General features: G+C 41.1%; 1 protein-coding gene across 2 annotated transcripts in view; it reads left to right on the top strand.

The window, feature by feature from the left end:
• ACAD9 (acyl-CoA dehydrogenase family member 9) overlaps nt 1–14,254 on the top strand; it is a 56,288-nt gene that overhangs the window by 29,531 nt on the left and 12,503 nt on the right. For both annotated transcript variants that reach the window (XM_039546414.1, XM_039546415.1), the window contains 4 exons: nt 6,234–6,309; nt 8,442–8,512; nt 8,885–9,004; nt 10,655–10,783. In XM_039546414.1, the coding sequence (XP_039402348.1) occupies nt 6,234–6,309; nt 8,442–8,512; nt 8,885–9,004; nt 10,655–10,783 (396 nt within the window). The remainder of the gene's footprint in view (nt 1–6,233; nt 6,310–8,441; nt 8,513–8,884; nt 9,005–10,654; nt 10,784–14,254) is intronic.

The following is a 14,254-nucleotide window of genomic DNA, read 5'->3' as shown; positions in this document are numbered from 1 at the left end:
ATTTTTTAACACAAAAGAAAACTGCGGGATGGAGACCCATTCTCAACCTCAAATGCCTCAATAAAAATATACAAAATGTATATTACTCTTGTAACCATAATTCCAGCAGTGAAACAGGGAGACTGGGTTTTCAGCCCTCGACTTGCAGGATGCTTATGTTCCTATGACCATACATCCTGCCCACAGACATTTTATTTGCTTTGTTCTGGGCTCACAACACTACCAATACAGGGTCCTACCTTTCGGCCTCTCGACTGCACCTCGTGTCTTTTTCCAAAATCCTCACGGTCGTAACAGCTCATCTCAGAGGGCAGGGAATCATAATTTTTACTTACCTCGACAATTGCCTTTTCAAAGCCAGGACCCTCCAAGAAGCCATTCAATCCACACAACAGACAGTCCAGTGTTTCCATGCTCTTGGCCTATGAATGAACAAAGAATATCTTCACTCACTCCCACCCAACAGCTGGAGTTCATAGGAGCACATTTCAACACACACAAAAGAATAGCGCCTCTCCCACTCCACCTTTTTAACACCATCAACCTTTTCGTTCCCAAGCTGTGCAACAGTCCACAAGTGGCTGCATGAGCTTGCCTAAACTCTGAGGCCACATGGCCTCTTGCACTTTTGTAATCAGGAACGCTCGCCTCTTCATGAAGCGTTTCCAAAGGTGGATTCCACTGTCTACAGACCGAATATCCACGATCTGAACAAACTTTTATACATACCTCCCAGAGTTAAGGACTCCCTCCACTGGTGGACATTGCCTCACAACCTTTCCTCCAGGGTCCTCTTTCTACAGGATGTCCTGTCAGTTGTCATAACTACAGATGCATCCCTTACGGGAGAGGAAGTACACATGCCCCAACACACTAGCCAGGGGCTTTCGTCTCCTGCTGAGATGTCCCTTCACATCAACGTCTAGAACTCTGAGCGATAGACAATGCCTGCCTCCAATTTCTCCCCTTCATACAAAACCAACATGTCAAGCTAATAACTGACAACATTACCTGCATGTTTTATGTAACCAGGCAAAGGAGGGGTGGGGAGTATCCCACTCTTTGTACAGAAGCGATGAAACGATGTAACTGGTGTCTCAGACACAATGTCTGAATATCAGCTGCATACTTACCTGACTCTCTCTCTCTCTCTCTCTCAATACCACCATGACGACTTCAGCAGAAGATTTCCCATAGACCACAAATGGAAACTAAATGAGGATCTAGTACTAGACACATTCCACACACTGGGGATACCCAACCACAGATCTTTTTGCAACTGCAGCAAACAAGAAATGCCCAAGATTTGTTCCAGAGCGGGACTAGACAAACACTCCCCAGGGGATGCATTCACGTTCCCATGGAACACTGACCTAATGTATGCATTTCTCTGATACCACTCATATGCAAATTATTGATTTAAAAAAAAAAATATGAACAGACCAAGCCAGAGTCTGATAGCCCCACGTGGCCCAGACAGGCACAGTACCCTTTCCTTACCAAGATGTCGCTTTCTGCACCCATCCCACTACCCTCCGCCCAAATCTCTTGTCCCAACAACATGGTCTACTACTCCACCCCAATTTAACCATGTTACACCTCAAGGTTTGGCTCCTTCATGGTTCTCTCATGCTGAGCAAACTTGCCTGGAGCAGGTTTGAAATGTACTCCTTCATAGCACAACAAATTCTACATGCACCACCTGCCTTCATAACTGGACAAGATTTACACACTGGTGGGCTTTCACAAAAACCGCTGTTTTTTTTCCATGCCTCTCCCACTAATCCTCGACTATCAGGGAGAGTCCAGAGAGTTTAATCTCTAACAGAGTCCCATCAAAGTCCACTTGGCCACAATTACCATGTTCCATGATGCCATCGACAATAGTCCTAACTTTGCTCACCCCATTACTAAGCGATTCCTTAAGGGACTCCAAACTCTATACTCAGACATCAAACCACCTAATCCATCTTGGGACCGTTCCTTAGTCTTAACATGCCTAACTCAAAAACCATTTGAACCATTAGCCACGTGTTCCCTCCTACATCTCTCTCTATGAAAACTGCATTTCTGGTAGCAATTGCCTCTGCGAGATGCGCAGGAGAAACTGCAGCACACATGGCAGTTCCACTATACACCATATTTTTTTAAGGACAAAGTCATCCTATACTTACTCCTGGAAATTCTACCAAAGGTGCCCTTATCTTTCCACATCAATGAACCTATCCATCTCCCTACCTTTTCCAAAACCACATGCAAATTCCTTTGAATCTATGATGCACATTTTGGACATGCACAGAGCTTTGTCCTTCTACTTTGACAGGACTGAAACGTTTAGGCGTTCCGACAAGCTATACGTCCCCACTGAAGAGCGCTCTAGCACTCATTTATCTCTAACCACAGACTTTCCAACTGGATCTCGAGTTGCATTTGTCTTTTATCAATTATAGAATGTGACTCCTACTTTTATCAGGACTCACTCCACCAGATCCATGGCGGCCTCAGTGGCCTTTCTTCATAACGTCCCCCTTAATGACATTTCCAGAGCTGCCATTTGGGCTTTTGAAAATACGTTTGCAAAACATCATGTTCTTACACAGGGACCCATCACCAATAAGTGTGTGGGCAGAGCTGTTCTATCTGCTGCATTTCTTCCAGATCTGAAGTCTCTACCTCCTTGAGGTACGCTGCTTTTCAGTCACCTGGAGTGGAGCACCCACAGGCACATCTCTCTCTCGAAGAAGCGGTTTCTCACCTGTGCAGTAACTGACTTTCTTTGAGATGAGTGTCCCTGTGAGTGCTCTACTCCCCCACCCTCCTCCCCTCTACTTTGGAGCTGGGGCGGCCTCCATTGTAGAGAAGTAACCGAGGAGCTCGGCCACGCATGCGCACTATTAAGACAAGACTGGTATGTGAGGCAGCTTCTGCGCAAGCGCGTCCGATACGGGTACTGCTGTAAAAATCTCCAAACAGCTCAGAGGCACACTAACTCCTACAGTGGAGCACCCACAGGGACACCTCTCGAACGTCAGTTACTGTACAGGTGAGTAACCTCCTCCTCTTTTTCTTTCAGTCACCTGAAACATTTTAACAAAATGTGTGCACTAATTTTCAACATAGTTTTCCAAGTTGCATTTCCCTCCCCTTTAATAACATTTAGGTTTTGATGTCCATGTATCAATATCCTGTGTATATATAACTGGCTTGCTTGCCCCTTTTTTTTTTTTTTAAATCAGTCTTTTAATCTGCAGCATGAGTGCTGGCTGTTTGAGGGCATTAAAGCTGTGCCTGGTTTCCACATTGCTTTAATCTTTCCTCAGTAATGTCTGACTTTTTTTGGCCGTAGTTATGGTCAGTATCATAGAAATTTTTTTCTTTATTTTGGAATTGGAATGCCCCTCACCTGGCTATTCTTTGGGAGGGAAGGATCATCACCTACACAAGCTTGCTCTAGCAGTTTAGAGACCATAAGCGCTAGCTGAATGGAGTGCATTTTTGGGTGCTTCCTAGTAAAAATCTGTGATAGTGAGACTTCTTTTGCTTTTGTGGATAATTCTTTGACTGATGTCACATGATTATCGCTTAAATAATGAAAGCCTACAGAGAAACAAGACTTTGAGCTTTCAGGAAACTTCTGCAGATGCTTCTCCAGCCCAGGTTTCTTAATATAGTCCATGAATTTGGAGGAAGAATGAGATTATGCAAGAAAAGGTTCTGTTCTCCACTTTCTTTTTAACAAGCAGCTATGAGCAGTGTATAGATATCATTCCAACAACTCAAGCATTGCCTTAGTACCTTGAATTTTTTGTCATGCACTAAGTTATGGGTATTCTACATCACCAGGTAAGAGATGCATTCCTGTGTTCATCCACAACCTTGTATTATATAATTATTCATTCCTATTCTCTGTTATTGGTCATGACTCTAAGCACCTTTGCTGGATGCACAATGAAATTCCTAAGGACTGAAAAATATCATGCTTCTGATTATAACTAGGTTTCCTGTTTTTCTTATGCTGTCACGGTCACCTGTAGGTTCCTAGCATAAGGAATTATGCACATACTATTTTCTTCTGTAAGGTATGCATCTAATGGGTATGTTTTCCGTCCTAGTGAGCTTCATGGATTTTTTTTCCTTTCCCTCCCCAACATTCAGGATTTTTCTTCATTATGTATCTTAGCTCTGGCAACACAGGATAGTATTTTATTAACTTACTCTGTTCTTGTTTCTAATTAAATGGCCTGAACTGAATAATTGCATATAATGTAGTTTGAAGAGGAAGTTAATCTATTTTAAATAGTCTTAATGCTAAAATGGTCCGGACAAACTTCATATTGCCAAAAAATGATTAACAACCACTACATATATAGTCTGTTCTAACCCTTAACTTATTCTCTGTAGTTTGACTCTTGACCTTTGCTGAGAGTAAGCGCCTTCCTTTCCATGAAAACCTATTCTACCTCCTCCTGAGCAGCAGCTACTACATAGAATGGCTGCCTTTACCTCCTTTAAGAGTAGCTGTGTCTCTTAATGTATGCCAGCCAGAGAGACCAAGGAGGTGTAGGGGGAGGTAGAAGTGAAAATAATCCAGTGTGACTTGAAGACTTCCCCCACCTCTATTCCTCTGCTATATAGAGTAGTGAGAGACAAGCAGGCTTAATACCCCAAATTTTCTAGGTAGTTGGCTGGCCTTGAGCTAAGCGAAGGAGGTCTGGCCCTGCATAGCAGGATTCTCTAGCCATGTGAACTGAGTACAGGCACAGGGTGAAAAGTGCGGTCTGCACAGTCATACATTGATCTTTTAAGCCCTGAGGGTTGTACTGGTCTAAAATGAGACACCTCTAGAGACAATAAGCCAGCCTGATATTTAGGGCCCTACCAAATTCGTGGCCATGAAAAACACATGACAGACTGTGAAATCTGGTCATCTGTGCACTTTTACCCCATACTATACAGACTTTACAGGGGAGGCCAGCGTTTCTCAAATTGGGGATCCTAATCCAAAAGGGAGTTGCAGGGGGATCGCAAAGTTATTTTAAGGAGATTGCGGTATTCAGAGTTGGGCGGCCAGAGAGCAGCAGCTGTTGGCTGGGCACCCGGCTCTGAAAGAAGCGCCTTGCCAGCAGCAATGCAGAAATAAAGGTGGCAATACTAAGCCATCCTTACTTGTGCACTGCTGCTGGCGGTGGCGCTGCCTTCAGAGCTGGGATCCTGGCCAGCAGTCGCTGCTCTCCGGCCACCCAGATCTGAAGGCTGTGCCACCACCAGCAGCACCGCAGAAGTAAGGGTAGCAGTACCGCACACATCCCTTGCATTACAGTAACCTTGCGACCCTCTCTCCTCCCCCCAGCGCATGCACGCGTGCAACCCCCCCCCCCCCACACACACACACAGACAGACAGACCCCTCCTTTTTGGGTCAGGACCCCTACAATTACAACACCATGAAATTTCAGATTTAAATACCTAAAATCATGAAATTTATTTTAAAAAATCCCATGACCTTGAAATTGACCAAAATGGACCCTCAATTTGGTAGGGTCCTACTGATGATATTCAGTTGTTTCTCGAAGTATAACACTTGTGTAACACTTATAACTACTGTGCTCCATTGGTGAAACACTACTACAAATATGTCTGGGCCACCAATTGGTATTTTCTGCTACTAATTGCTAATGCAAAATGCTTGTCACTTGCTAAGCCACCTTCTTGTGTTTGGGGTCTGCCATGCATTAATTTGAAGTGAATAATGCATAGTACACCTCTGCCCCGATATAACGCGACCCAATATAACACGAATTCGGATATAATGTGGTAAAGCAGCACGCCGGGGGGGGGGGTGCTGCAGAGCAAAGCAAGTTCAATATAACGCGGTTTCACCTATAACGCGGTACGTTTTTTTTTTTTGGCTCCCGAGGACGGCGTTATATCGGGGTAGAGGTGTAACATTTTAATTGTATTAACCTCATAATCCAGTCTGTGAGCTCACCTTTCGTTGGTGAAAATTCAAAGGAACAATTTCTATAATAGCTGCTCTAAAAGTGTTCTGTTTTGAGGGTAGCTGTAGCTAACTTCACCCTTGTTCATTTTTGGTTCGCTTTCTGTAGAGAAACATAACGAATTTTGGAGGTGCATTGGTATCTACCAACGTAAAGCTATGGCATTTTACAAAATGGAGTGCATTTTACTGGAAGTATAACTTATTGAATAAAGGCCTGTATTTCTTCTTTGTAGGTGGCCATGAATATCCTAAACAGTGGAAGATTTAGCATGGGTAGTGCATCTGCAGGAATGATTAAGAAACTGATAGGTAGGTAAAATGAAGCTTACTGAATTTCTGGGAGGAATAAAATCATCAGTCCTTGCATTACAAAAGAAAACTTAACATCCTGTGAAAAGACAAATGTCATGTCCTTCAAAGACACTGTAATAACAGCACTCATTTCAGATATGGACTCTAAACTGAAAACTTAGACTCTGGCTAACATTAAAGGTTACTTGTCCATAAAATGCTAATGGTGTTTTCAGTTATGTATAAACCTGTTACCTTTTTTGCATTGGAATGAATTATTTACAAATATAGCATCTTTTGAAAGCTATATTTGGTTACTTTTAAAAGCAACCAGATATAGGGGGGTGGGGGTGGGGATGTGTGAGAGAATAGCTATATAGCTATGTCTATATCTATCAGCTGCCTAAACATTCAGACTTGTATACAATGGCAGCTATTAAAATCAGCTTCTGTCAACAGTTACCACTCACTGGTTTCTGTAAGATCTCAAAATTTTTCTATACTCTGGATAGGAGATAATCACGGTCTATGTTGATAAATGTGCTTCCTGTGCTGGGGGACGGGGTTCAGTTCTTCCATCTTCTCTTGCCTGAAAGTCCTTTGACAGTTTCTCAAATGACACCTTCAATACAATCATTTCAAACTGTTTCAAAAACACAGTTACTGCTTCATAGGAAGGTACCAACAAAGTCTCTTGTGGATTACAATGCTATCTGAGGGGAGATTTTGGTGGCTCCAGCCCTGCTGGGGCATAATGTGGATAATCTTTGAGTGACCCATTCTATTAGCTTAGTGTGATATTTGCTTGAGGCTCATTACTCAAGACATGGTTAGAGCTGGCTTGGAATTGGAATTCATCCCACAAAAAAATGAGTTTTCTTCCCAAATTTTGATGAAAAGCCAAAAAACTTTAATTTTTTCACAACTGAAATTCTGCAAAATTTTGTTTGGGGGAAACTATCAGATGTTCCCACTGCAAGAACCTTTTGGCATTTTCTAAACAAAATATGCTCCCTGGGATATCTGTTTCTGTGGAATCCCAGCTGGTGGTGGGCTGCATGGGAGCCAGGCAGGCAGGAAGCCAAGTAGGCAAGCTGGCCTGCCTGCCTCGTTTCCATGGAAAGCTTTGATAGAATCAACATGATCCTCCAGAACATTGCTATTCTTTCAAATCAGCATATTCTGACAGCTGTTTCCTTTAAGGATTTTTGACCAACTCTAGTCATAGTAATCTAGTGAACTGATGTTAGTCACGTTGCTTAATGAGCTACTGGAAGGTGATCAGATATTGCATGGCATAAGAACCTACATACAAGTTAGAAACTTAAATTTCTGTATCCTAAAGCTTAAGCATAGTCTCAGAGATCTGAAGGCTTGCATTTGTAGGAATCTGGGTAAAGGTGTTCGTTGTATACTTACATGACAAATCCTTTGTGACAATTCTCTTTAAATTCAAAAAAACTATCATTCAACTGGTATATTCAAGTAAGAGTAACATTTAACTAACATCTCTACTTGCTCGGAAGCTATTTCATAAACAGTAAATGATTCCAGAATAGCAAAAATAACACAAAGCAGTTGTTTGGTGTGACACCTTGTATGAAAAAGGGTCATCTTGATGTAATCCCCAAATAGGAGTGTATGAAAGAACTATTGATAGGATTTCTCTCCTGTAATAAGGCTTTTCTTTCTGTATCACAAGGAGCTGCGTTTTAATCGCATTGCTGCTACCACTCTTTGCTTTTAAAAAGTTAGAATAAAAAATTGCAAGTTTTTAATACTTTCTTCTGTAAAATACCATGCATCCTCAGTCCATTCTAGTTTATAGCAGAGGAGAGTACAGATTATGGTCTCTCAATTTCCCCTCTGCTGATGGCATGTTGTATGTGTTAGAGGAATCTTTCAGGCAATTATTTTGCACCAATGCAGTCTGAGTTATAAATCTGACGAGATTCAATCAACACAACAGATTTACTGATGGAAATAGATGTCTAAAGGGCATAGATTTAATTATGTAAGATGTACCATTTGCATACAGCTGAGATTATGTGCTCAGGGAACAATTGAGTTATTTTAATAAATTATATAAATACCTTTTTAAAAAGATTCCACTCATTGATGTGTTCTCTCTATTTCTTCTTTTTTTAAAGAAATGACAGCAGAGTATGCTTGTACAAGAAAACAGTTCAATAAGAAACTGAGTGATTTTGGATTAATTCAGGTAATTGGGAAACTGAAAACCTATGTTAGAAGATTCTCTCAGCCTGTGGTTTTCATGACTTGGGAGAAGGATTTTGTTGCAGCTACTGGTTTAAAAAAATTGTTGCTGGATTACTAGATGCTTGGTATTCAATCTGCATAAATTTAATTTAGAAGCTTGTGTGCTGATGTTTTGAATGTATAGAAGTATAAATGTATCAAACTTAAAACTTTTTCAGGTTTTTCATACAAATACAATTGCTATTAAGTGTTCTAAATAGCATTTAATAGTTAATAATTTAGTGCATTAAATCATTATGATGACTGCTGACCTGACTATAACAACTCTACATCTAAATGTATGCATGGTAAATGTTTGTTTGCTATTTGGCAGGAAAAGTTTACCCTTCTGGCTGTGAAAGCATATGTAATGGAGAGCATGGCTTATCTCACTGCAGGAATGATGGACAGGCCAGGACTGCCCGATTGTTCAGTTGAGGCAGCTATGGTTAAGGTAATCCATTTTATTGAAAAAGACCAGGCATAAAACATTAGAATAACATTTAAACTAAAACCTCTATCTCTGATAGAGTTTGAACTTGTAGCCTCTTATCCGAGACATTCGAACACTTCAATGGTGGGTGTGATACAAGAACCTGGTAAAGAGCATGGTTTGTTTTCACTCTCTCCCTCGCTCCATTTTGGTGGCCCTTCAGGGCCTGATCTAGGCTCTTATCTTCATATGAAACACTCTCATACAGGTAGCCTAAGTACTTTAATCCCCCCAGAATTTCCAGAAGCAGCTGCATTTTGACATCACCACATACGAATCTTGGCTACGCACATAGTGAAGAGAGAGAGCATCTGAAATTCAGTCCTCATCCAAATGTTCCAATTTCCTCAGCTCCTCTCAAATTTGACTTTACACAGAGTGGGCTAGAGCTGTTCTTTCACTGTCAGACTGACTGGCGCAAGATTGAAGTGTTGCTGGTGGGCAAGGGGAATTGTTCTGAGGATCCTGCTTGTGCATGCCCAGGAGTTGGGGAGTAGGGGTGCAAATAGAGAGACAGCAGGTGTGAAGTTTGGGGATGACTTTGGATTCCTCTCCAATTGTGAGAGGCCTGCATTGTGACAATGGTCAAAGGCAACAGTATCCAGGTGTTTCTCCAGGCATGGACCTCCTCACCCGGTTAAAATGTCACTGGTAAGGAGCCACTGTCCTGGCTTTGCTTGAAATTGACTCAGAATCTGGGAAACTTGCAGAATGCAGCTGCTCCCTTGCTCCTTAGACTAGGGGTGAGGGAGGGAGTCAGGCCTGCCCTCTGTACTGGCTGCCAGTATGTAAAAGGATACAATTCAGGGCTTTGCTATTGATCTCTCCAGCATTTCATAAATTAGTTTTCAGAATGTTGCTGACTGGCAAAGTGTTCTTGAGAACTGAAGGCTTTCCACTACCTGGAAGGTGAACTTATGTTACTACATGCTCAGTCCAAAGTAACTTGCTTCCTGGCCATGTGAATTGGGGGAGATTTAAACTGTTGAGTGGCCTGCTCTATTCTCTCCCAGTTCATGGGATCTGAATCCCCAGGGAGCTCACAGTTGTTTCCATGTGACCTAGGAGAAAGGAGGAGCCAGGGTGCCACAAAGTCAATCCTCTTTTTAAAAGGATGAAAGACTACATTTGAGATTTTGGGCAGTAGACTGAGATTTTGGATGGAAGGTGCTATAGAAATGTTAGGTGTGTTTATCTTTCTACAGTCTTAATACAAGTAGCTGTTTTCTTAAGGCAGCATCCATCCTCTAGTATGAATTAATCTCTAAAGCAGGCTAAAATTAATTCTATTGGCTCGTGTTCAACCATCCTAATAGAGAATTATCATGTTGCTTTTGGGATATGGAGTTTGGAGTGGCTGTTCAGTTCAAACGTTAATTTTTATGGACCAGTGCACTTCCCATGTACTGTAAATCGCAACTTTAAATTGTCTAGGATGAAAGCCACTGCAAGATACATATTTTGAAAGCTGTTTATATAAACAGTTTATCCCAATTCATTCTTTGTCTTCTCCCTCTTTTTGACTTAGGATATAAGACTATAGCAATCTAGTTTCTATTTAAAGTTGGCATCTACTGTAGCAGTAATTTAAAGTTACTGTGCTTTTGGCAGGTATTTAGTTCTGAAGGTGCTTGGATTTGTGTAAGTGAAGCTTTACAAGTTCTTGGAGGCCTTGGCTATATGAAAGATTACCCCTATGAACGGTATCTCCGGGACAGCAGGATCCTTTTGATTTTTGAGGCAAGTATGAATACACTTCTCTCTTACTGTAAATCAGAACTACTTCACCTTCCAAGTATTCTTGGCATAAATTAGAAACTAAATGAAACAAGTTCTATATAGAATTCTTTCAGAATGGACAATGAATCATGTTAATGGCCTTCATTTGGAGTTTCAAGTTTTCTGCTGTATTAGTTGGAATAATGTTGGAATTATCTGGTGTGCCATGGAGAAAAGTATTCCTTCTATAAAGACTGTAGGACATGCAGGATCTAGAGCATAGATTGCTCCTTTTTGGGCACACAGTTTGAATGCCCAGTGGAACTGGCATCTCTCTGTCCCTAAAGAGTGAGTGGCATGTCTTTTGTGGGGAAGGGATTCTGACTGACATAATTGCCTCCTCTTTAAATATTTAGTAACTGACCATTTTGACCAAAATAATAGTACTGTAGCTATACTAAATATGGTATCAGGAGAAAACATAGTGAAAGGAAAAAACACAGTGCCAACTCAGCATTTTTATATCCAAAGGATTCTGACTTAAAATAAAAAAATCCATTATTTACTTTATGCTTTTTAGCTGAAGCTTGTAACCAGCTTACACCAAGTAAATATGCTTCACTGCATGTCAGTTGTTTAAATAAGAGGTTAGTTGGGGTGAAGTCTTAGTAGCAAGAGAATTTTCACACTAACTTCCCTTCATTCTTCATCTTTGTGATGAATCAGTGCTAACATACAGGTCGGGTTTGGTGGTAAGGGCTCTAGAAAAGATTTCAGGTGTTTCAGAATGCATGAACATTAGTTTCTATATTTGGAATTGCTTTCTCTAATGGAATTGTTTGACTCAAAGATATTTTGTGGTGTAGCTTGCTTTGTTGGAGCGTAAGCATAGGTAAACTTAGCTTATCTTGTAAGAAGCATGTGAGGAAGAATCTTTACAAGTTTAAAAAAAAAAAATCTGATTAAGATTCGTCTGAGACCACCAAGACTACGACAGTCCCAGAGTGCTGCTGATTTTTTTTTAAAAACAAATCTTGTTTGCAAAATACATCCTTCCTTGTTTCATAGCTGGGTCATCAGTAATCCTCTAGTTTGTGTTTGACTCAGGTTTTCAGTATAGATTTTTTTTTTCTCCCCAGAAGAACCATTACAAATAAAGGGCAATTCTCACTTTAATTTTAACAGGACATCAAAAATTCTGTGCCACAAATGAAAATGTCCTATAAATGTCAGGTTACTGGCATTCACCTAGCTCTACAACACCTATGTCTGATTTTTATTTTGCTGCATTAACTAAATCAGTGAGCTCCACAACTGTGAGCTCCACAACTTGTTAGTGAGTGAAACAAAAATATGGACCAACTCAAAGTTGGTCCTCCAAAGTAAAGGATGGATTTGGCAGATTGAAGGATTTTTTTTTTCTTCTGGTTATCCCAAATACGGGAAGACTTTCCTACCAGATTTATAGGAAATCTGAGTCAAGTCAACTTTCATCTAAAAACATTTCAATTACATCTCTTTTTTTAAAACGCTTTCTATCCAGTCTTCTCTTCTAATCTTGACACTTGGGTAAATTCCTCCCTTACTACCAGATGGAGACAATACACTGACCTTGTTGGTGATGTCATCCCAGTTCATAAGGGCCTTACTGAGTCATCGGGGTCAGTTGTTTCTCTCTAGCAGCGGGGACGCACAGTATTTTACCAGCTGACAACAGAGGTGTAGAGAAGGAAAGGCCTGGTCCCTCCTTCCCCATCCTACCAAAAAAAATTGGTTTAGAGGTGTTTATAAAATGTCTTACAGAAATTTACTAGTCATTCTTACTTAATAAATCCCCTTTCCTCTGGATTTGTAGCAACCAGGATCAGGCCTGTCATTTAATTCATCAGACATTTGGCACCAGCCTGGTATCTCCAGTACTTTACCCCATCTTCATCAATCCTCCTTATTTCTGGGTTTTGTCTACCACTGTTAGAACAGTAGTCCCCAGCCTTTTCATCTGGCACCGGTCGAGCATCCGCCGAAATGCCGCTGAATTTCGGTGGCAACGCCTCTGGATGATGCCGCTTGTCGGCGGCAAGTGGCGTCATCCAGGGCGATGCCGCCGAAATTTGACGGCATTTTGGCGGATGCTCGACCGCTGGCCAGGACGCGGGTGCATTTAGATGCCCCTGCAGACACCATGGCACCCACGGGCACTCGGTTGGGGAACCCTGTGTTAGAACAATCATATAATGGACTCTGGCACCAAACTCTTCAATATCAGGTTCACTCCCTGTTCTGCTTCTGCTTGCCAAGTAGGCATCTGGGGTTAGTTACAATAACTTTTCAAGGTTTCCTTATTTAAAGCAATGAAATATGTGATAGTCCTACTGGCTGACAATTTCTTTTGTTCTAATTAATGTACAGCTTCCTCTTTTTCTTGTGCTGTTACATATTTGTGGACTAGCAGAAGAAAGCCCGTTGAAGTCAACAAATAGAATTTCAAAATTAAGATACAGAAAAGCAACATTGTATAAAATGGTATAAACCATTGGCAGAAACCAATGGTATAAAATGGTCTGATGTATGAATTGAGCAAGAGGAACTTGCTGTGCCTCCTACCCCCCAAGCATTTGATTGTCAGCCAAAAATATTAAAACAGGCTAAAAAAATATGGTGGGAAAGGGTTTCCTTTTTTAAATAAAAGAACAAAATAAGTACCTATGTAGCAAATACATTTTATGTTGTCCCAGGAATCTAACAGAGTAGAAAGGAGTAGATTAGAGGATAAATTAAAATAGTACAAATGATTCTCATTTCTTTTGTCAGGGGTCTTGTGCATTCCAATTAAGCATAAAGGGACCATGTTCTCAAATGTATATTCCTCTTAATTTACACCCTTCTGGCTGCATTCCTTTTTAAGCTGTTCATTATGTTCCTTAATAGGCCAGACTTTATAGTGACACCCTGATCTGTCAGGGAGTAATACAGAAGCAATATGGCTCCTGTCCAAGGGAAGTAATGACAGGTGTCGCTGTAAAGGTGGCTGTGTAAGAGTCACTATGGCTGGTTTATGAATGACAATTGAAAGAATATTTTACCTACTTTACTTTGTGCTCGGTGTCAGATGATCAGACTGATGTGGCAGGACTGGGCCTATGAGCTCTGTTTGCAAATGCCTGTTGAAATCATAGGGTAATAGTTAGGGAGTGCTGCCATTCTCCACTGAAGTAGAGGAGTCCCACAAGATTAAACAAACCACGGTTGAGGATGAATACATCAAAAATTGAAGGCACTCAATATCCTACACTAATAGGGGCCATATAAGTACCTCATAAAGAGAGGCAAGTCTTGCAAACTTCTATTTGCCTGGGGTTGGTAACTTTTTTTTTTCTTCTTCCAGTTGACAAATACATTTTTATGCCTGGGCTGGTGAGCTTTCATGACTCTTAAATTTCTGAGCTAGACAAATCCTTTCCTCCTCCAAAGAAAACTTTTCGATACAATGTT

This window comes from Mauremys reevesii, linkage group 7, assembly GCF_016161935.1.
Source record: "Mauremys reevesii isolate NIE-2019 linkage group 7, ASM1616193v1, whole genome shotgun sequence".
Taxonomy (NCBI): Eukaryota; Metazoa; Chordata; order Testudines; family Geoemydidae; genus Mauremys; species Mauremys reevesii.
The sequence above is the reverse complement of the archived record's forward strand: the minus strand, read 5'-3'. Positions and strand labels throughout refer to the sequence as shown.